Source organism: Nicotiana tabacum, chromosome 11 (assembly GCF_000715075.1).
Source record: "Nicotiana tabacum cultivar K326 chromosome 11, ASM71507v2, whole genome shotgun sequence".
NCBI classification, from domain to species: domain Eukaryota; kingdom Viridiplantae; phylum Streptophyta; class Magnoliopsida; order Solanales; family Solanaceae; genus Nicotiana; species Nicotiana tabacum.
This window is the reverse complement of record NC_134090.1, coordinates 40,396,793-40,421,391: the sequence shown is the minus strand read 5'-3', so window position 1 is coordinate 40,421,391 and position 24,599 is coordinate 40,396,793. Positions and strand designations below refer to the sequence as shown.

At 35.7% G+C, this 24,599-nt stretch overlaps 1 protein-coding gene and 1 long non-coding RNA gene across 2 annotated transcripts; both read left to right on the top strand.

The window, feature by feature from the left end:
• The first annotated feature begins 4,263 nt into the window (after positions 1–4,263).
• On the top strand, positions 4,264–9,921 carry LOC107814438 (ABC transporter F family member 5). Its single transcript, XM_016639852.2, has 9 exons — positions 4,264–5,505; positions 6,401–6,742; positions 6,919–7,059; positions 7,207–7,386; positions 7,499–7,654; positions 8,514–8,615; positions 8,726–8,854; positions 9,197–9,301; positions 9,622–9,921. Exons 1-9 carry the CDS (start codon positions 4,675–4,677, stop codon positions 9,715–9,717), a joined length of 2,082 nt encoding a protein of 693 aa, XP_016495338.1. The 5' UTR covers positions 4,264–4,674; the 3' UTR covers positions 9,718–9,921.
• Positions 9,922–10,363: 442 nt separating this feature from the next.
• On the top strand, positions 10,364–13,738 carry LOC142166264 (uncharacterized). Its single transcript, XR_012696513.1, has 4 exons — positions 10,364–10,577; positions 10,915–10,999; positions 12,808–12,860; positions 13,426–13,738. It is a non-coding gene; the product is annotated as an uncharacterized LOC142166264 (long non-coding RNA).
• The last annotated feature ends 10,861 nt before the right edge of the window (positions 13,739–24,599 follow it).

The following is a 24,599-nucleotide window of genomic DNA, read 5'->3' as shown; positions in this document are numbered from 1 at the left end:
AATGTATCTCACTGTATTCTATGTATTTCATTGTATTCACTGTCTCGCTATATGCCATGAATGTATTCATTATTTTTTTTAATTAATATAATTTATGTATTCAGATGTATTATATCATTTCTCTGAAGATTGCTATGTTTTTGAGGTATTTTTCAGTTGAGAATCTTTTTTATAACTAAAAATACAAAATTTGTGTGTTATAATTGAATTTGTTGAGTTATATTAGGAGTCTATTATGTTAATTAATTTACTTTCCATTTTAAAAAACAGTGTAATCCCCTATTTCATGCTGTGAATACAGTCGAATACAATAATCTGTCCAGCTATAATCCCATGTTTCACTCCATGAATACAGTCGAATACACAGTCGAATACAACAACTGATTAGCTAGACTTCCCTGATTCACACCTATTTTTGCTACTGTATTCATAAATACAATAGCTTAAATACATCAAATACATCTTATAACCACAGAAAAGATATCTATAATCCGTAATATAACAAATAGTATCTATATATGCTTAATTACTACTAAAAGATAGTGCTTTATTTCTCGACCAAAACATCAATGGGCTGTTAGCATCTCCATTTGAATTGAACCTAGATTTGTTGTGGAGCACAATACTCAGAGGATGTAGAGCAGGTTCTCCATCTGATTCTCAACAATAAGTTTGTTAAATCATCAAAACATAGTAAGACACATAACTTATCATTAGGGGTGTACAAATAAAACCGACAAACTGCACCAACCCGATAATCCGAGTCAAATCGAGAAAAAAAATCCGACTATGGTTTGGTTTGATTGGTTTGGTTTGGAAAAAAAAATCGACCATATTTGGTTTGGTTTGGTTTTAACTAAAAAAGATCAAACCGAAACCAAACCAACCTGACATTATATGTATAGAAAATTTAAATATATTTAATACATAGAAATATTTATTGTAGTGTAGTTTATAAATATTTCTTAAGCTTTTCCATAGTTTTATCTTTTCACGTATTATTTCAAGTTTGGACTTATAATTTTTGGATGCTCCAATAAGTTTTATAGTTAATAAATATTAGTAACTCAAATAAATACTAAACCAATATCAAATCAATACTAATGTTAATAAAAGACTTTTAATTCAATTGTACTATGAATGAAAATAGTGTTGGATATCTATTTTTTTTAGTTTTTTCGTGGTTTAGATAAAATGCATAACTTATTTTCTTTTAGTGTTTAGTCATGTAAATTATAGTACTTATTGGTCATTTATTTTAGCAACTTATTAGTAATTTTAAATTATATTTGTTTTCATTATGGCTTATTAATAATACTTATTTTATTATCTTTATTGTTGAATATTTTAGTACAATGACATGACTCATCTCATATTTATGTTATTTTATCGAAAATACCTTATATAGTTCTATCTTACTAGAATTAAAGAAATATTTAGAGCACAAATTCTATATTTTGTGCTATGAAGTCTTTATGGAGAAAACAAATCCGAAAAAACCCGAAACCCCCCCAGAAAAATCGAGATTGAAAAATCCGACTTTTATTGGTTTGGCTTGATTTTTAGATTTAATAATACGATACAATTGATTTGGTTTGGTAATTAGAAAATCCGAACCAACCCGACCTATGTACACCCCTACTAACTAGTATCACTTGTATTCAAATGCACAACGAATACAACTAGTGTCTATTATATTTGTTTGCGCAACGAATACAACCTGTATCAACTGTATTCGTTCACGCAATTGTCTTCATTCGCGCAATAAATACAACATGTATCAACTATAACCAAGGCAAAATTCAATGGTGTATACAAAGGATACACCTTGTATCGACTGTATTTGTTCGCGCAACGGATACAATTAAGGTGAAATACAGAAATATAGAAAAATAAAATAAAATGTTCTTGCCGAGATTTGACCTCAAGACCTTCGGCCAGCTAAGCAAGCGCTCTAACCAACTAAGTTACAAGTACTTGTTGCTCTCTTGTTTCAGTTCAAAACAATTAATCTCGTATTTTATGAATTTGTTATAAAATTTAAATATAGCTACGAATTGTAATATTGCTGAAAGTATAGTTACGAATTACAAATAAAGTACAATTATTTGTTGCATAATATGTAAGTGGGTAAAATGTTGTCCACAGTTTATTACCAATTTGGCCAAATTTTGGTTATAGTCAAGCTTTGACGAGAAAAGAAGACAAAAGAAGTAGCCTTTCTTAGGCTTTTAGGCCCATTGAGTTGAGCCAATGGAAAATGCTAAGAGGTGTTTTGGTTACTGGGATAAGAATATTAATCCCGGTATAAAGTTTGGTATTACAGTTATTCCATGTTCGGCTGTGGGTATTAGCTAATATAAATTTTATACCAAAATGGTGATACTAATTATCCCATATACGGGGTAAAATTGATTGTTGTCACTATCTTTCTGGTATATTTGTTGATATTACTTGTTTTCGCTGTTTCTTTTCTCTTTCTTGGGCTGAGAGTCTATTGGAAACAACCTTTCTACCTTCCTAGGATAGGGGTAAGGTTTGCATATACATTATCCTTCCCAAACCTCACTTGTGGAATTTAACTGGGTTATTGTTATTGTTGAGGTAAAATTGATAATCCTATGAAATATCCCAAAACTCGAATCCCATGAGACATCCTAGAACTGGACCAAACGACCCTTAATAGGTCATGAATCAGTGAACCACACACTTTGGGATGGTCTCAATGTCATGTCTTACAAAATTACAAAATTTTGGCCCAAATCTTATGTTAGCCCAGACCAAAACATTAATGGACTGTTAGCATCTCCATTTGAACTGGACCGAGATTTGCCGTGGAGCCCAATATGTAAATAGGCAAAACTGTGTGCACACTTTAATGGTATTTTTATACAAATAGTCGGTAATTTTCATTGTTTACTTTTTCTGGTCATATACATAGTTTATTCATTGATTATACATAATTATACATAAAATTATGCATATATTATACCTCCACTAGCTATTTTTAATCTAAATAATTGGATGAACGGCTATTTGAATTAATTCTTTCACTTTAATACCAATTTGTCCTTGGTTTACTATGGATAAGCTTTAGCGAGAAAGAAAGACAAAAGAGGGGGAAGTGACGCAGTAGGCCTCTCGGCCATGCATATTAACAATCCGACATATATTGATTATACACGAATTATATATGTTTACATATACATATACATATATTATGTATCTATAATTTTCTTGCAATGATTACTTAAATTAATTTCTTAATTATAATAAAAAAGAATAATTGGCCTTTTTTTTTTGACTTTAAGGCCCATTGAGTTGAGCCAATTGAAAAGGGCTAAAAGGTTATGAACCACACACTTATATAATCTCATTGTCCTATGTTGCAAAATTACAAAAAATTGATGTCTTAGTCATATCTATAGCTGCGTGGTTGATGCACGATCTTGCATTTTTCTCTCCACGTGGCACAAAATGACAGGATGGAATCATTTACTTTGGCGTTGGAGAATAGTCTCTGTGTCTATGTACCACAAACACAAATTTCCTTCTACACGATTTCCTCCAAATTATCTCCTCCCACATCTTTATATTTCTTCTCCTTAATACCACACAAACATTTATGTATTATTGGAATTTGGAGAAAAAAAATCGTTTGTGCCCCTTCCATATTATCAAATTTTCCTTAGTTATGAAAGTTATATGTAGCATTTAAGCTTCTCTTTGTATTGAAGGAAAATGTCAATAAACTTTGTTTTAGAACCAAAAATATTATTCACTTTAATGATAAATCTAAAAAATTTAAGCACAATTCTAATAGCAAAAAAAAATTAAGCTAGCATTTGGATATAAATTTGGCTGAAACTTGAAAAAAAAAACTTTTTAAAGTTGTATTAAGAAATAAGTTTTCGAAGTTGAGATTGTGTTTGGACATGTATTTTGATTGAAATATATTAAAATTTTGTGATACAATTTTTTTTCTTCAAAATTTTATAAAACTGATCAAATTTTATGAACAAACAATATTTTTAATTATTCAGTGAATAATCTCCATACAATCTACAGGTAGCCCGGTACACTAAGCTCCCCATGTACGCGGACCACAAGAAATCTATCCTACGCAGTCAAACCCTGCATTTCTATAATTATTTTCATGGCTCGCACACGTAACCTTTTGGTCACATGACAACAACTTTACCGGCCAACGATTCTCCTTCGATTTACCAGCAATTCCACACAATCAAATTTTCCATTATCCGCAGAGGCAGGCAACATGGAAATTTTCACCATCTTGAATGGCAATTGACAAAGCTAATAAGTCCATTTTTTTAATCTTACAATAGTATGAAGAGATAATATTACTTCATAAAATAAAAAAGGAAAAAAAAGGAAAAAAGGGAACAAAGAAAAGTTTATTTTTCTTTAAATTTCTCTCCAAAAGCTTTTTATTCTTCTTCTTCTTCTTCTTCATCCTCATGGGCTGATAAGAGAAAAGTGGTTTCTACAGTGAAGATAGAGTCTCTCTCTTCCATTTTCTTCACAGAATTATAGAAGAGAAAACCTCATTCACCCTCAAAACCACTTTACTACCCTCATCATACCCTTTATCCAATTCTTCATTGAACCCTAAACTTCTTCAAACTCCAAATTTTACCCAGAAAATTTTCAAGAATGGACCTTGCTACCACTTTCCTCACGGGCAGAGCCAATCTTCTTTGCCCACGTGTCCTCTCAATACCGTCTAATACTTCTCTGAAGAACAGCACTTGTACTACTGTTTTCAATAACCCCAGAAGAAAAAACCTTAGAATTTCATCAAAGTTACAAGCCGTAGCTGTTGAAACTGCTGAAACAGAGGTAAAAGATGATATAGAGTCATTATTTTCTAATAATTCAAATGAGGAAATTGATTACAGGAGGAGTAACAGGCAAAATACTAGTGGGGCTTCAAGTATTTCATCTGGGGTTAGGCTAGAAAATGTTAGTAAAAGTTATAAAGGTGTTACTGTATTGAAAGATGTGAGTTGGGAGGTAAAAAAAGGTGAAAAAGTAGGTTTAGTAGGTGTAAATGGTGCAGGAAAAACAACCCAATTGAGGATTATATCTGGTTTAGAGGAACCTGATTCAGGGAATGTGATTAAGGCAAAAAATAATATGAAGATTTCATTTTTAAGCCAAGAATTTGAGGTTGAGTCAACAAGAACTGTTAAAGAAGAGTTTATGAGTGCATTTAAAGAGGAAATGGAAGTTGCTGAGAGACTTGAGAAAGTTCAGAAGGCAATTGAGAAATCTGTTGATGATTTGGAGTTGATGGGGAGGCTTTTGGATGAGTTTGATTTGCTGCAAAGGAGAGCACAAGCTGTGGATTTGGATGTTGTGGATGTGAAAATTAATAAAATGATGCCTGAGTTAGGATTTGCTCCTGAGGATGCTGATAGGCTTGTGGCATCATTTAGCAGTGGCTGGCAAATGAGGATGTCTTTAGGGAAGATCTTGCTGCAGGTATGAGATGTTGGATTATATTTTCCTGAATTTTTTTGTTTAATGTGTCATGTGTGGTTAATTACTGTTGTAATTCCTGTGGATATAATACTTGACTTTATGTTTTGTGCATGTATTTCTTGGATGTGTAATGCTTTAATTTTTGGCTTTACTCTCAACACACCAACTATGGTAATATATTGGCGTTAAGTGTTAATGAGTCAAAGAGAAGGAGAGCCGCGGTGCAACCGTAAAAGTTGCTGCCAAGTGACCAGGAGGTCAGGGGTTCAAGTAGCGGAAACAACCTCTTGCAGAAATGCAAGATAAGGCTGCATACATAAGACATGATGTGATCCGGCTCTTTGCTGGATCCCGCGCATAGCGGGAGCTTAGTGCACATGGTTGTCCTATTAATAAGTCAAAGAGCTTGTTAAGCCTCTATCAGCCAAAAAGATCTAAGTCTAGATGTTGAGTAATTTGCTTCCCAGTTTCGAACATGACTACTATGCTTCAATTTCAAACAAGTTGGGACTGGCTAGAATCCTCACTTACCATGTTCCCCATTTAAATTAATCTCAGGCCAAGATTATATCAAATAAAAATAAAGTGAAAAGTACTAGAGATTTCTATTTTTTTAATGGCATAAGAGTCTAATAAGGCTAAAGTAATTTGCCTTCTAAGAAGGATCCGACAGAAGTATGTTGCTCGAAGTCGGATCCTCCAAAAGTAATGCATTTTTTGAGGATCCGACATGGGTGTTGCGAAAATTCTAGAGGATCTGAGCAACATAGCTTCAAACAACATATTAGTCCACTTATCCCATGATATATATCTTTGGTTGATGGGTCTTAGACTTGGCAAACATTATGTGTAATTATTATTTTTGCTTGGGGAGTAACATATTTGATTTTTGCAGGACCCAGACTTGTTACTACTGGATGAACCGACCAATCATCTTGACCTTGATACGATTGAGTGGCTTGAGGGTTATCTTAATAAGCAAGAAGTTCCTATGGTCATTATATCTCATGATCGAGCTTTCCTTGACCAGTTGTGTACAAAAATTGTGGAGACCGATATGGGTGTATCTAGGACATATGAAGGAAATTACTCGGATTTTATTATTTCAAGGGCTGAATGGATTGAAACACAGAATGCTGCATGGGAAAAACAACAGAAGGAAATTGAGCAAACGAGAGGTTTGATAAGTAGGTTAAGTGCCGGAGCAAACTCAGGTCGTGCATCTACTGCTGAAAAGGTAACTAAAGATGTCTCCATTATTGAACTGTAACTGCAATATGTTTACTTTCCACAGGAATGCACTCTTTTGTGTGTGTGTGTGTCTGTATTATGCATACTTGTTAAAGGTATGTTGTACCTTTTATTTCAGACTTTGATTACTGATGTCATCCTTGTGTTTTTTGGTGATAACAGAAGCTGGAAAAACTTCAGGACCAGGAACAAGTTGATAAGCCATTCATTAGGAAACAAATGAAGATTAGGTTCCCTGAACGTGAAAGAAGTGGAAGAACAGTTGTAAATGTTAAAAATCTGGAATTTGCCTATGAGGATAAGGTAACATAAAACATTGACAGTGAGATTTTAATTTATTTCTTGTTTTGGGGACATGTTGATGACAATTAGTTAGCGTTATCTAATTGGGTTGGCTGTTGATGATATTACTGGGTTGGCTGTTATCTTACATTTCATTTTTACTGGCAGGTCCTTTTCAAGAATGCAAATTTGACAATTGAGAGAGGAGAGAAAATTGCTATCATTGGTCCTAATGGTTGTGGAAAGAGCACTTTTCTTAAACTGATTATGGGTTCACTGAAACCAACACGAGGTGAAGTTGTGCTTGGGGAGCACAATGTACTACCAAATTACTTTGAGCAGAATCAGGTGTGTCACCTTTGTAATCTTCTTTGGATCTTTGGTGGTGTTTTTACCCGGTTGTCCATGTGATAATGTGACCAAGTTGATGTTAATCTGTGTTCATTTTTCTTTCATTAAGGCTGAGGCACTCGATTTGGAAAAAACTGTTCTTGAAACTGTAGCAGAAGCTGCTGATGACTGGAGACTAGATGATATAAAAGGACTCCTTGGACGCTGTAATTTTAAAGCTGACATGCTTGATAGGAAGGTTTCCTTTTTGAGTGGTGGTGAGAAGGTAAGACGATATAAGCAGCTTTTTGTATCTTCTCTGCGTAGTGGTGACAGGGAGAGAGATAGTGTTTCTCTTTTGTTTGTTTATGTGTTTTTTCTTGGTTATTTGATCTTTATCCTTTGACTGGAATAATTACTTTGTCTAGTGCTCCCTTCTTAAATTCAAAGCCATATGATCATTACCCTTTCGCAAATATAAACATTTTTATAAAACCGCTTTAGCTGCAAACAGGACTTGGCATCGATAGAGGCAATATCTGCTGTTGCTAATTTAGCTTAATGAAAAATGTCTAGTACTACCTTTCTTACCTATGAGCCATCTTGCTCTAGTATTTTTATGATGCTATATGGTGGTGGCTTGTTGGTGAATGTAAATCATTAGTATGATTTGACACGTTAATAGGTTTCTATTGGCTGCACTGCTGCATGTGATCAAACTTTCAAGCTCATTTTGGTTTTGTGAGCTTTACTTTTGAAATGTACAATTGTGGTGTTTCTGTCTTTACTTCCAAGATTATCTTTAACTTTTGACCAACAGCCTTGATGTGGGGAAGAAAAGTCATCTTTTCATTTTTTGAGGCTTCCGAACAAGAATCTTAACTGATAATTTATCCAGGTGTCTGATAGGAGTGTGTATTTATTGTGACATTTCACCATCTAGCAGTACCAATTTTAACTTTCGTTGTCGGCGAATATTTATTTGTACTAGATTGATCTATAAATTTTGTCTTAACTGTGATGGCCTTATTTCTTGATATTTTACTCAGTTATCCTCTTCTTAAGGCTAACTACTACTTTTGCGCCTGTCTGGGGTAATTCTCTTGTTCTTGTTTTGAACTTATGCGTCAACCTTGTTTGTTTAGGCACGTCTAGCCTTCTGTAAGTTCATGGTGACCCCTTCGACTTTGCTTGTACTGGATGAGCCTACCAATCATTTGGATATACCGACAAAAGAGATGCTTGAGGTACACTTCTCTTCTCATCAGTCCCTACATATTTCATGTTACCTTATACATAGATGTATTCTTGCATGAAACTTATTGATGTGCAATTTTTCTTTCTAATCTGTCTGTAGGAGGCTATTACGGAGTATAAAGGCACCGTGATAACTGTTTCGCACGATCGGTACTTCATAAAACAGATTGTTAACAGAGTGTTGGAAGTAAAAGATGGCACTTTACATGATTATGAAGGAGATTACGATGTAAGTTTCTAAGTCACTCTCTGGCCCGGCATCTTATGGCTATTAAGGTTGTGATTGAATGTTTTCAAAATATTGATTAATACATCAGTAAAATAGTCACATGCAACACACGAAATTGTTTGCTTTCAAATTGTGTCTCCTTGAGTTGCAACACCAAATATTGATTTTTGAAACGGAATGATTATCTTTGCTTAAACATTTACTTTGGTGGAAATGTGTTATTCGGTCTGATCGTGAAAAAAAAGTCACTAGTAATTAGCAGTAATATTAAAATTTTATTACTTTCATGTGGTTTCTGATTCTCTTTCTTCGAGTCAATGAACATTTACGTGTTGTGTACAGTATTATTTGGAGAAAAACCTTGAAGCAAGGGAAAGAGAGCTTGAACGCGAGGCAGAGATTGAGGACAAGTCTCCAAAAGCTAAAGCGAAATCCAAGATGTCAAAGGTAACATTTGCCCTGTCTTAGATCACACAACACAATAGCACGGATTCATACACATCCGGAGAGCTTAATTCCCTTTAATGTTCTGCCGGTAGCATGCTCTGAAATTAGCCTTGGCGTAACTGGTAAAGTTGCCGCCATGTGACCAGGAGGTCACGGGTTTGAGCCGTGGAAACAGCCTCTTGCAAAAATGCAGGGTAAAGCTGCGTACAATAGACCCTTGTGGTCCGGCCCTTCCCAGGACCCCGCGCATAACAGGAGCTCAATGCACCGGGCTGCCATTTATGCTCTGAAATTAACTTTTATGTTGTCTTGACTGGCAGGCGGAAAGGGAAGCTCGGAAAAAACAGAAAATGCTGGCATTCCAAGCAGCAAAACAGAAGTCAAAGAAATCAAAGAACTCCAAGAGATGGAACTGAAATGGTTTTTTAGATGCTCCCATTCAGCTCCTATGTATGTTCTTTCCTTTGTACAAAGCTCTGGTGAGCTACATTATCTTTCCTACTGTATATATAACAAATAGATAATTATATACTACTAGTTGATTCAGGATGTTCTTGAAACAAGAAAAGCAGGCTGTAATCTTCGCAAAGTTATTGAAAATTTTAGATCAAGCAGTCTAATTCACCGTCTCATCGTATTGGAAAATCAGATCAGAAGTATTGTAGTTAATTTTCTCGCTTTTGTGGAAGTTAATACTGTTGAAAGGATAAACATAGTACTTCCTCCTTTCTATTTTATATGACTATTAATTATTTTCTTATTATTGTTGCGTCTTGGAAAATTTTGAAATATTTAAAGGCTCATTAAGGAGTTCGATGTATGATATGAAGTGTGCGCGGCATATTAGAAGTGATTTAAGGTCTAGGGAGAGCCCTAAAGCCAAGTTCAGTTGGAAACTATACGAAGGGTTAACGTTTTAAATTAGTGCGCACATGGCCTAGCTTCAAACGAGTACAAAGAGTCACGATGTGATTCATATATCAAATTAAAGATCTTCAAGTCAGGTTTGGACAATAGTTTTTAACGGTTCAAACTGTTTGTCATTTGAACTTTTGTACACAGCTATGACCTTTTCATCGAAGAATAATAATGCATTCAACATACGTTGACCTGGAGGACTTGCCGGTGACTTCAAGTTTAGTGTTAAGAGACGGGATTTTTGAGCTCCAAACATGGTCAAGGAGTCAGGGTGCGACTATAATGGAGATTTGTCTAGAAATCAATAAAATCCCAAGAATTCTTAACAGAAGAGATTTTCAAGTTTGAACTTCAAGAGGTAATCTCACTATTCAATCTCCGTATATTGTGTTGCAACAGAAATTATGATTTAATTGAGATATTAGATGAACCCTAGAAGTGGGACTTGTGAATGAGATTGAGTAGTAGGTAGGAATAATGAATAGTGACTTGGAGATGAAAATTGAGCTATGTAGTAGTTTTAATAGTCTCAATAAGGTATTACACACTACGAATTGGAAAGATAAAGTCGAGCCACCACGTTAACGAGAATTTTTGAGATTTTCATTGGCCTTGAGCCTAAGTATAAAATACTCGAATTGTATGAATAATGCATTTGTGAGTTGATATTGATGAATACATATTGTATTATGTAGTTGATCGCATTGTGTCGAATTGGAGCATGCGTTGGACATGTTAAGAATGTTGACTTTGAAAGAAGGAAAATGGAACAAAAGCGAGGCAAGTTAAAGCTCACTCTTTTTGAGGGATTCATGATTTTAGTTAATAAGTGAGATTTTTCTTAAATGTGCGTCTGTGTTTATAGGGACAAGCAGGTAAGAATATCACTATATACTAAAAGTTATGTTGCACATAAAGTGTCATATTATTTTACAAAAATCTTATTTTAAAAGCTTATTGGCAAAATAATATTTGAGGCAAATGTTACAAGTTTTATTAAAATTTATGCATTTATAAAAGTATAAAATGTTATGTATTTGATTTGTTCAAATGGTTTGATTTTGCCACGAGTCCTATGATTTGCTAAAAATAGATCTTTTGAGGTTACTAGACTATAAATATGTTACACACCATGTTTTTTTACATAAGAATACGTCGTAAGTCAATTGATATAAACTAATGTAAATAAGATCATCTTTGAAGGCACATAAAGTGAGTCAATCATGTTATCTTGGAGATTACAAATAGTAGGATCATGAATAACAAGTACCAAGAGGATTGGAAGGCTTAGAAGCTAAACGAATTGAAGAAAATAAATTTCGTCGGAAGTCGACAAGTTGAGAATGTTATAATATGTACTTTCGGGGTGGGACTAGGGTGCTTAATATGATAATGAGGTTATGTTATAAGTTATTTTAGTCGTATAATATCCATGTATTAAGTTTTTAAGTCAAGTGAGTTGTGGAACAAAAGTTGGCAAAGGTCATCACAAGTTACATTAATAAATGTGCTTAAATATTAGGTCAAATATAACTGCATTTTTCTCCCAATACAATTGAAATTATGGGATGATCCACATATCAAATTGAAGATCTACGAGTATTGTTTCCAACACATTAAACCGTTTATCGATACGACATCAAAGTAGAGAGATATTCGCGTTTTCGCGAGACTGCGTAAGCAGCTCCCTATGAAATCCACTTAGGCGGTTGAGAATATCTTAATATATATGTGATGCCTAAAGCCCGTTTTAATTCGTTATTTTCACTCTCTTCAGACCCTAGACACCAAAAAACTTTCTCCCAAAGTTCTCTGATGATCCAAGACCCAAACCAAGGACAAATAACATAAATCAAGTGTCAGGAATCCCGTGGCGCTAGTGAGTTTCTTTCTTCTTGTGGTTGCTGACTTTGTTGTGATTCCAGCTCATGGGTATTTAAAGTGGTTTAAGTTATCTAAAATACTCTCCCAAGATTTTTATATCAACCCTAGGTGATTTCAAGTCTTCCAAAGTGATTCTAGTGTCGAGAAACCCGAATTGATTACTAGTTTCGCTTCCTTTTTCTTGTGGCTGCGTTGGAAGGCTATTTTATGATGAAGTAAGCTCAAATTTGATTTTTTCTATCGTTTAAAAGTTACTAACCTCTTACTCTACATGTATTGAGTTTATCCTAGTTACGGCTAAGTCGTTGAAGCTAGAACTTGTGAAATATCGATCGAAAGGCTTGTTAGTAATGTTGTTGATTGTTGGACTATTTGGGAGGTGTTCTTGCAGCATTTTATGGCTGGAAAATTTATGGAATAACCTGGGTATATTGTGTTGTTATTATCAATATTTTTCTGAATATAAATAAGAGGGAAAGGGTTCAAAATATAGTATTATTAGACATGAACTGAGCTTGTCGCTCGACGTGTTATTTTGCTGGTTGTATTCCATATAGCTACTGGTTGTTGTTTGGTGACTTTTAGTAACTTATGGTAGTTAAAAGAGGGGAGGTGCTATCCGTTTTTCTTGTAGAATATTGGTTTCAAAATATGAGAGTTACAATGCTTATATGATGACGACGAAGTCAGTTTCCTCATTGTAGATGTAAGAAGATCATATTGAGCTTGTTCGACGATTGGAGAGAAGATTGCAAAGGTATGTTTAGGCTAAAACTTTCCTTCATTTTGGCACGATCTCGTAACTACATGCATTTGATAATGATATATAAAGAGAAGTTCGTACTCCTGAATTTATATGGATTATCCTAGTCCCATAAGTTATCATATTATCCCCTATCGGGAATTTATATTCAGTTAACTATTGTCTTTTTCCAGTCAAGAGAGTAGAGGGGAGAGGGGTGTGTGTGTGTGTGTGTGTATATATATATATATATAGAGAGAGATGATAAGTTATATACCGAGCCTATTGTGGTCGAGCGCCTCTGAGCAAGCCCAGAATGGCCGAGACACAAAGCCTAGTATGGCCGAGCGCCTATGAGCGAGCCTACTACGACAGAGCAGTTACACATACCGAGCCTTATAGGGCTAGACAATTATATTACTTACTCTACTGAGGGAGTTGAGTCAGTATCAATAGGTAAGCCTATATTCAGATTATCTTTGACTCCCAGTTATTATATTATCAATTCAGTTCAGCTTTCAGTTATTCTGTTGCCTTACATACTCGGTACATTATTTCATAGTGACGTCTCTTTTGCTAGGGATGCTACATTTCATGCCTGCAGGTCCTGATAGACAGCTGGATAGACCTTCTCAGTAGACAGAGTCAAACATCAGCTTGGTTAAGCTCCACTTCCTTGGAGTTACTAGGTCTAGACCTTGGAGTCCATTTTATATATACAGGTTTAATGGGTAGTTCGAGGCCCTGTCCCGACCATGATGCAGTTCAGTTATCTCTTGAGGCTTGTAGACGAGTCTTGTGTATTTTGTATATCAGTATTGTGGCCTTGCCAGCCCTGTGTACATGTTCAGTTGGAGCTATTCTCATTTTAGTTTTATATTTTATTTCATAAATTGTCTTGTAATGTGGCCCTATGGCAAAACTATCACATTGTATGTTCAAAGTCCTTGAGTCTTAGGTTGGTATGCTCGGTCAAGTGAGGCACCAGATGCCAGTCTCGCCTCCCCAGGTTTGGGGTGTGACAAACTTGGTATTAGAGTAGTTCTATCCTAGGGAGTTTACAAGCTGTGTCTAGTAGAGCCTTGTTTATAGATGTGTTATGCACCACATTATATAAACAGGAAGCTACCAGGCATTTCGGAGTCTGTTGCCCTTCTTCCAAATCCAAATCGTGCTATAAAGCTGATGTCATAAGAGTCTGAGTCAGGACTTATGTTTGCTAATGATATAGAGATGCTTGCAATTAAAAAAAATTACGACTAGCTAGAGGGCTAATACAACAGAAAGTAAGGGCATTAGTAGAGGGAGAGTTCTTGACAACGTGGCCCAGATTGAGGCCCTATTAGATCATGCATACCAGATGTGCACTTTTTTTCCCTTAAGACCCTATATTTAACACACCCCACGAATAGCAGACCATGAGAGTATTAGAAGGTAAAAGTATAAGTATTAACAAGTAAAAGAAGCAAGGTGAAAAAGGGTATGAGGTACCTAGTTAATGAGGATTATCTGTATTTAAAATTCAGGCATAGAAATATAAGAATTTTGAGTTACCTTTGATAGTAACAGAGGTATGTAAAATTGGCCACAACCATCTCAGTAATGCCCTACGGACCTAACAAATATAATTTAAGAGAAGGATGAGATATCAGGATCCAGTTGGGGTTAGAGTAACCCAAAATGGTGGATGGGTTATTAGCGTTAGCAGACATTTCCGAAGGATATTACAAACGTGGTAATAGTTCTCCTTGTGAGGCACCCAGATGGTGCACTCTAGAATAGTACAGTTAGAATACTAGAATGTTCAGAAAATTCAGAAGATAGGCACAATTACTGAAAATATTTATCTTAGTATGGCTCCATCCCCTAGTAAAGAGAAAATTTTAGGTGACCCAAAGAGCCGCGGATGGAGAAAGGGGAGCTAAAGGCGAAAGAATATTTTGTTGACATTTCAAGAATAATGTAATAGGCAGAGATACTAGCAGGAGAATAAGAAGAGAGTAAATGAAACATTACGAGTAAGATGTGATAAAAGGGTAATAATGGTAAATCATAATATGATGGGATGGCATAGTCTATAGTCAAGTAAAGGAAAAGACAAGAGGTGACATGCCTTGAGACTATAAAAGAGTACATTCCATAAAGTCATATCCTTATTTTGAGAAATGAGTTGGTGACTCCAACATGATTACTAGAAGGCTAAGTTAGACCCCCGGAGTAATAAAAATCAGTATGGGCTAGTAAACAAGATAAAAGTTAGGGACAAGAGGATTTGATAATAGTCGACATCGTGAGAATTTCAGAGATTGTGTTTCTGGCAATAATAGAATGGACAACACAAGAGTAATCTTTAAAGTTCATTATGGAAGACGTTTCCCTAAAGCAAGCACTATGAGCAGAGTTAAGCTTAAGAAACTAAGTGTGCCAGTTACACTAGGCGTCACCCTCACACGTAAGAAATTTAGTTATTCCTTGCAGAGAAGGGTTACGCCAAGGCGAGTAAGAGTCAGAGAAGACGTGAAAATATGCCGAAGATGAAGAGGTAAAATATTTATAGGTAAATCTTTATAGCATTAAATATTAGTACTCCCCTAAGGGGGAAGATGGTGTGATATGGTATTAAGTCGGAGTCAAGTGGTTCAGGTAATGATAGAATAGTAAAGGAAGAATGCGGTAAAAAGGCGAAAGGAATGAGATTGCATTTATTCAAATCCTACAGATATGTTACGACTCTAAAACATTATGCAAACACGATGCCAGGGAGAGAAAGTAAGGGTTCTTGGCCAGGATGTTATTGATAAATAAGTGTGAATGGACACTTGATACATTACGAGCCAATGCGAAAGGTAAGTTAAGACAAAAGACATAACCCAAGAGAGGTTACGCAGAATATAAATATGAGCATGAACTGACGAGTAGTTAGTAGTTAATTCAGGAAGAGCCTAGTTATGGCTGGACAAGAGGTCTCAAATAATTCAACAGATCATGCAAGATAAACGTAGTGAAACCCAACACAGGAAATTCAGTCTCACAGATATGACATTGTAATCCTTAAGAAATATTCAGATAGAAGTTGGGATAGCTAAAGGTACCGTATAAGTATTACGAAAATAAAAGAGTGTGCCACTAGGGAGATAGTCAAAATTTCAGTTCTGAAGTAATCCTACGAGCACAAGGGCGTGGAGGTAAGTAACTAACGATAATTATGGGCGAGTAAGAACATCAAAAATTCCTTAGGGTATACGATGTAATAAGCTCGCATCTTACAGGAGTCAGATGGTCTTCCCTAAGTGCTACAACGAAAGACTAGCTGAGGAAATAAGGAAGAAGGCTTCAACATAAGCATAATGACCAAAAGAAGGGATGATCTTGTAACAACGGTCTCACTACAATATTATATGCACTCCATAAGAAAGTGGCACCTATCGTGACTAAGGAACGGGAAATAAAATCCAAAGTAATACTCGAGATCATATGAGTTACATGAAATTCATGTATGTGTGGGCACTAAGATAAGCCAAGTATTCATGCAACAAGTGGCATAACGATCAGGAAAAGTAATTGCTTACGTTTAAAGACAGTTGGGAAGGCATAAAAGGAATTAATCGATCTATGACCCAGAGTTAGTTACGTTATGGCCGCACTTAAGATTTTAGAGTATTATCTATGCAACATATATATTGACATTCTTACAGTTACAGGAGACTTCGGTATAAGTTAAAAGAAAGAATTGAGTCCATGTCACATACAAAGGTTTGAATTTTTAGAAGATTATAACATGGATGTTCCATAGCGTCCACGAAAGGTTAAAGTAATAACTAATAACCCGAGCCGCAGATTTGAAGACAGATTAAGCCTACACAAAGGCTGAGAGAGAACAAGAAGCTCGAGAGTTACAATAGATAAGTAAATCAGGAGTCCGATTATTAGACCCAGATTATTATACAAATCATGACTCAGAACATTGCATAATCACCATTGATAGCAGAGGTACAAGAGAGATAGTACAACAACCATATTTTATAACAACTCTATGATAAAGCCAGTTAGAAGAGTACAACCTCATAAGAAGTTAGTATGAAGCTCTCGCCAGATTGTGTATGCACCAGAGATGTATATATTACAATAGAGCTTTAAGGTATTGATATGAATTCCACCTGTGTGGAAGGGAGGTTATGAAAGCAATAAAAGATATAATGCAAGATTTAAAGGTAATAAAGCTAAAGCTAAAGAAGGTACGAGATACTAAAGTGCAGAAGGTTGTGAATTGTCCAGACTTCAGATAAAGGGCTAGAAGCGCCGTGATTCAGTATCCACAAATGATAGTGGTGTCATCAGTGGAATATCTTCCAGCCTATGGTTTCCAGGTACCGAGAGATCTAGTTAATTGAGTAAAGAAGAGTTAGAGACAATGTGATGTCTCACTTGAGGTTCCAGAATAACATAAGGAAATCTATGGTGTTAGTAAGTTAAAGAAAGGTTGCGAGTAGTATAAATAGATATGTGTAGGTAGCAAGCTAAAGTATGGTAGAGCGACAAGGTTTTAGATAGACAAGAGTAAGGATAAGAAAAGGTAAGTGAGAAGGTGACGAGAATAGATAAGTCCTCGGGATTTAGCCCATTAAAATAAGAGAGTTGATGGTTTCCGTAAGTTATAGAAAGCTCGGTATAACCTGAATAAACTCAAAGGTGTCTAAGACTAGGAGCATTTATAAGAGACGGAATGCTTCCATGGGGGTGTAATTATAATAGATAAGAGGATGGCATTGACGTTTAGACCTTTGATTGAGTAATGATTTAAAAAAAAGGGATTTCATGGATAGCACGAGATTAAAATACCCCCCATAAGATGAATCACGTTGGGTTGCTATGAAATACAGTTATTGAAGTATAGTATCATCCCTAGGTGGATCAAGAAAATCACTTCAGATGTTCCCCAATGAGACGTGAGCCCTAGTGACAATGTACTACGTATAGATTTCAAGTTATCAGTGGTAGATCACAGATCAACATTAAGGTGAATCGACAATAGATGTGTAAAATTTCTAAAATATGAGAGGAGATTAGGATGTCATTCTTTAGATGAACAGTAATAAGGAAGCATTAAAGGACTTATATTTATACATATAAGATAAGCAGTGAGAGAGAAACCTGGAGTTCTGTAGCATACCTCGGTAATAATAAATCAAAGTAAGAGTTAGGGTATAGTATGACCTACCTAGAAGTAGTAAATCCATAAGCATATATAACCGAGGCTATGAAACAAAATATAGCAATAGTCGTAAGTTCGACAAAGTACCAAATGAAGAACTTTCAGTACACCTATAGATGCTCAGAAGGACAACTTGTCATAGTTCTGTATATATTCACTAAATGAGGCCTAGAGATGGGCTAAAAGTTGGAGAAAAAAGGAGAGAAGAGTCGCATAGGCACACATAAAAGGACATAGTCGTACAAGCTGTATGACAAAAGGTAGCAACAACTACGAGATTGGAAGAATTCTGACTACAAATCATGGTGTGAGAAAGAGGCCTAAAGGGGGGAATGCCCTAGACTTTGGATTTATTCAAAGAATAGTTGCCTAGATGGTAAGGACATTATTAAATTATTCATAAAAGGATAGGTTATGAGACTGATAAGTGCACCATTCAACATTCGATGACGAATATTACACACTATGTTTTCGTACGTAAGAGTATGTTATAAGTCAATTGATGGAACTCATAAATGAGATCATCTTTGAAGGTACATAAAGTGATTCAATCATGTTATCTTGGATATTACAAATACTAAGATCATGAATAACAAGTACCAAGAAGGTTGGAAGGCTTAGAAGCTAAACAAATTGAAGAAAATAAATTTCGTCGGAAGTCGACAAGTTGAAAATGTTATAACATATACTTTTGGGATGAGACTAGGGTGCTTAACATGATAATGAGGTTATTTTATGAGTTATTTTATTCGTATGATAGTCGTGTATTACCTTTTGAAGTCAAGCGAGTAGTGGAACAAAAGTTGGCAAAGGTCATCACAAGTTATATTAATAAATGTGCTGAAACATTAGGTCCAATGTAACTGCATTTTTCTCCCAATACAATTGGAATTACGGGATGATACACATATCAAATTGAAGATCTATGAGTCTAGTTTCAACCGCATTAAACCGTTTATCTATACTATATTGGAGTAGAGAGATATTCGTATTTTTCGCGAGACTACACAAACATCTCTCTATGGGACCCACTTAGGTGGTTGAGAATATCTATACACACACACACACATACACACACACACACACACACACACACACATATATATATATATATATATATATATATATATATATATATATATGTGTGTGTGTGTGTGTGTGTATGTATGTATGTGTGTGTGTGTGTATATATATATCCAATTTTATCTCGTTATTTTTCACTCTCTTCAGACCCTAGATACCTAAAAACTTTCTCTCAAATTTCTCTCATGATCCAAAACCGAAACCGAGGGCAAACAACACTAATCAAGTGTCGGGAATCCCGTAGCGCTAGTGAGTTTCTTGTTCTTCTTGTGGTTGCTGACTTTGGTGTGGTTCCAGCTCATGTGGGGGGTTATTTAAAGTGGTTTAAGTTCTCCAAAATACTCTCCCAAGATTTTCATATCAACCCTAGGTGCTTTCAAGTCTTCCAAAGTGATTCTAGTGCCGAAAAACCCAAATTGATTGCTAGTTTCGCTTCCTTTTTCTTGTGGCTACGTTGGAAGGATATTTCATGATGAAGTAAGCTCAAATAGGAGTTTTTCTATCGTTTAAAAGTTACTAACCTCTTACTCTGCATGTATTGAGTTTATTCTAATTACAGCTAAGTCGTTGAAGCTAGAACTTGTGAGATATCGATCGAAAGGCTTGTTAATAATGTTGTTGATTGTTAGACTGTTTGGGAGGTGTTCTTGTTGCATTTTATGGCTGGAAAATTTATGGAATAACCTTTGTGTTGTTATTATCACCATTTTTTTTAATATAAATAAGAGGAAAAGGGTTCAAAATATAGTATTATTAGAAATGAACCGAGCTTGTCGCTTGACGTCTTATTGTGCTGGTTGTGTTCCATATAGCTACTGGTTGGTGTTTGGGCCGTTTGGTGACATTTAGTAACTTATGGTATGTAGTAAAAAGAGGAGAGGTGGTGTCCGTTTTCTTGTAGAATATTGGTTTTGAAATATAAGAGTTACGATGCTTATATGATGACGACAAACTTGGTTTACTCATCGTAGACGTAAGATCATATTGAGCTTGGTCGACGATTGGAGAAAAGATTGCAAAGGTATGTTAAGGCTAAAAATTTTCTTCATTTTGGCATGATCTCGTAACTACATGCGTTTGATAATGAAACATAAAGAGAAGTCCGTATCCTAGTCTCATAAGTTATCATATTCTCCCTTATCGGGATTTTATATTCAATTATGTATTGTCTTCTTCCAATCAAGAGAGCACAGTTAAGTGTTGTCTTCTTCCGATCAAGAGAGTAGAGGGCCTATATATATATAGTATTATAGTATTTTCACCACCATCGAGCTATAATCGGTGGACAGGCCCCTATTGGGTAACCTCTGATCAGATGGTAAGTTATATACCGAGCCTACTATGGTCGAGCGCCTATGAGCGAGGCTAGAATGGCCGAGATATAGAGCCTAGTATGGCCGAACACCTGTGAGCGAGGCTACTACGGTAGAGCAGTTAAACATATCGAGTCTTATAAGGCTAGACAACTATATTACTTACTATATTGAGGGAGATGAGTCAGTATCAGCAGATAAGCCTATCTTCAAATTATCTTTGACTCCTAATTATTATATCATCAGTTCAGTTTCAGCTTTCAGTTATTCTGTTGCCTTACAAACTCGGTACATTATTTCATCCTGATGTCCCTTTTGCTGGGGATGCTGCATTTCATGCCTGCAGGTCCTGATAGATAGCTGGATAGACCTCTCCAGTAGACGGAGTCAAACATTGATAACAACTAGGCCGGGAATCCAAATTAGAGTAAGAATTTGAGAAGTAAATGCGGAAGCAATAACAACAAGGAATTGAACAACTAGAATTAAAGAGACGAAAATAAAGGATATGGGACGAATTCAAGGAAAGAATTCCAAGAACTTCCAAGAACGTAAGTTCTATAACCTTGACAAGATCAAAGTAACAACGTCTTGATTTATGGAAGAAATCAAATGCCTTTACTTAAAAAGCAAATCAAAACAATAGATTCGGATCTTGACCACTTTACGAGTAACTTGAGACAACAATTAATAACTAGTATTAATCGCCTTCTAAGAATACCACAAAGGAATCAAAGATATCATAAAAGAGAAGTAATCTTACTACCTTGAACTAAGAACTAGTAAAGGTTGAAAGATAAATCTCAAAGCACAAGTAACAAAGGTTCAAAAGAACTCTCAAAGTATGATATACTTAATCAATAAATGTTGTGTCTTATGAATGAGAAGAACTCCTTATTTATAGGAGTTAAAAGCACTTAAAATAATGTAGGGGGTTGCTAAAAAGTCATCTAAATTAGGTAGGGGGCTGCTAGGGGTCACAATAGCCATCAAACTTAGGTAGGTGGCTCCTAAGGGGTAACAAAAGCCATCAAAATTAAGTGGGGGGCGGCCAAATCCTTTTGGGCAGATTTGGGCCTTAAAACTATTAGTTTGGGCCATTGGTTTGGACTCCAATTGGGCTCCTTTTGAAACACCCCCTTTTGGACCTCTTTTAAGGTCATTTTGAGCCTTATTGGTGGACTTCAAGGGCTGATTTGGTAACCCAATCTTCCTCCTCTTGGACTTCAATTTGGACTACCAAATAATTGTAAAACTTGGACAATTCATCTCCTTTGGGCTTGAGCTCTTCCTCTACAATTAAAAGCTTCTTTATTTGCCATTGAAGTCTAGCAACCTTAGCTTGCAACTCTTTAGCTTGAGATCTTGTAAATGGCCTTGGAGCTTCCAAAACTCTATCATCTCTATCATTGTCCTTAACTATATCCTTGTTCTTGATGCTATCATTCCCCCTTCTTGAAAAGAATTCGTCCTCGAATTCGATCCTACATCAAACAAAGATAAGTCAGCAACATTAAATGTGGCACTTACTTGGAACTCACCGGGAAGGTCCAACTTGTAAGCATTGTCTCCAATCTTTTCAAGGACTTGAAATGGGCCATCTCCTCTAGGATGCAACTTTGACTTCCTTTTGGAAGGAAATCTCTCCTTTCTAAAGTGAACCCAAACTAAATCTCCAGGTTTAAAAATAACTTGCTTTCGTCCCTTATTCTTTCTCAAGGCAGTTTGCTCATTTTTCTTCTCAATTGCAAGCCTTGTTTGTTCATGAATTTTTTTCATCATCTCAGCCTTTGTCCTACCATCAAGATTAGCAATATCATTAGTTTGTAATGGTAATAAATCAAGGGGAGTGAAGGGATTAAAACCATAAACAACCTCAAAAGGAGACATACCTGTAGAAGAATGAATTGTTCTATTGTAAGCAAATTCAATCATAGGTAAGTGATCTTCCCATGAAGTTAATTTACCTTTCAAAACAGCCCTCAACATGTTTCCTAAGGTTCTATTAACTACTTCAGTTTGTTCATCAGTTTGTGGGTGACAAGAAGTAGAAAACAACAATTTAGTACCTAACTTCCCCCAAAACACACGCCAAAAGTGGCTCAAAAACTTAGCATCCCTATCACTAACAATAGTTCTAGGTATACCATGAAATTTGACAACCTCTTTTACAAAAAGATCAGCAACATGTGAGGCATCATTAGTCTTTAAACAAGGAATAAAATGAGCCATTTTGGAGAACCTATCTACCACAACAAATATACTATCCTTACCATATCTTGTTCTAGGCAAACCTAACACAAAATCCATGGAAATATCAATCCAAGGCGAAGTAGGAACAGGTAATGGCGTGTAAAGACCATGTGGTAACACTTTAGATTTAGCTTGTTTACATTCCAAACACTGTGCGCACATTCTTTCAACATCTTTTCTCATTCCAGGCCAAAAGAAATTTTCAGCCAGTATGTCTAGTGTCTTTGGGACTCCAAAGTGTCCCATAAGCCCTCCACAATGTGCTTCCCTTACAAATACTTCACGTAAAGAGCAATTAGGAATACACAACTTATTTTCCTTAAAGAGAAAGCCATCTTGGAGGTTAAACCTCTCAAAAGGACTCAACTTACAATCTGCAAAAATTTTGCCAAAATCAACATCATTAGCATAAAGTCCCTTGATTTGATCAAAACCCATTAATTTAGAAGTCAGGGTAGAAACTAAGACATACCTCCTTGAAAGTGCATCAGCAACAACATTTTCTTTCCCTTTGTTTGTAAGAAATTACATAAGGAAACGTTTCAATGAATTCAACCCACTTAGCATGCCTTCTACTAAGCTTACCTTGACTCTTCAAGTATTTCAAGGATTCATGATCAGTTTTAATGACAAACTCTCTTGGCCACAAGTAATGTTGCCATGTGGCTAAAGCCCTTACCAAAGCATATAGCTCTTTGTCATAAGTGGAATAGTTCAATGTGGCTCCACTTAACTTTTCACTAAAGTAGGAAATAGGTTTAGAATCTTGCATCAAAACAGCACCTATTCCTTTGCCCGAAGCATCACATTCAATTTCAAAAGATTTAGAAAAATCAGGCAATTGTAACAATGGAGCAGAACATAACTTTTCTTTCAACAAGTTAAAAGCATCATCTTGTTCTTTTCCCCATTTAAAAATCTTATCCTTTTTAATAACTTCAGTTAAAGGAGAAGCAATGGTACTAAAGTCTCTCACAAACCTCCTATAAAAACTAGCAAGTCCATGAAAACTCCTAACTTCAGTTACACTCTTAGGTTTAGGCCATTCTTTTATTGCTTTGATTTTCTCTTCATCAACCTCAACTCCTTTAGAACTAACTACAAAACCCAAGAAAATCACACGATCCACATAAAAAGTACACTTTTTAAGATTAGCAAATAAAAATTGCTTTCTAAGAACTTCAAAAACTTGTTTTAGGTGTTCTACATGCTCTTCTAAAGTGTTAGAAAAGACCAAGATATCATCGAAGTACACCACAACAAATTTTCCATGAAAATCCTTAAAAACATGATTCATTAATCTCATGAAAGTACTAGGTGCATTAGTCAAGCCGAAAGGCATAACTAACCACTCATAAAGCCCATATTTGGTCTTAACAGCAGTTTTCCATTCATATCCAGGATTCATTCGAATCTGATGGTAACCACTTTTTAGATCAATTTTAGAAAAGATTTTGGATCCATGTAATTGATCCAACATGTCATCAAGACGAGGAATAGGGTGGCGATACTTTACCGTAATCTTGTTGATTGCTCTACAATCCACGCACATCCTCCAAGTTCCATCCTTTTTTGGTACCAATAGGACGGGAACCGAGCAAGGGCTCATGCTCTCTCTCACAAAACCTTTCTCAAGCAACTCCTCAACTTGCCTTTGAAGTTCTTTTGTCTCTTCTGGATTACTCCTATAGGCTGGCCTATTTGGGATTTGTGATCCAGGTACAAAATCAATTTGATGCTCAATGCCACGTAAAGGTGGCAATCTATTAGGAATATCTTCTGGAAAGACATCTTCAAAATCCTGCAAAAGAGAAGAAATACTACTTGGCAAAGAAGAAGTTAGCAACTCAGAATTAATCAAAGTCTCTTTGTAAGTAAGTAGTATTATGGGCA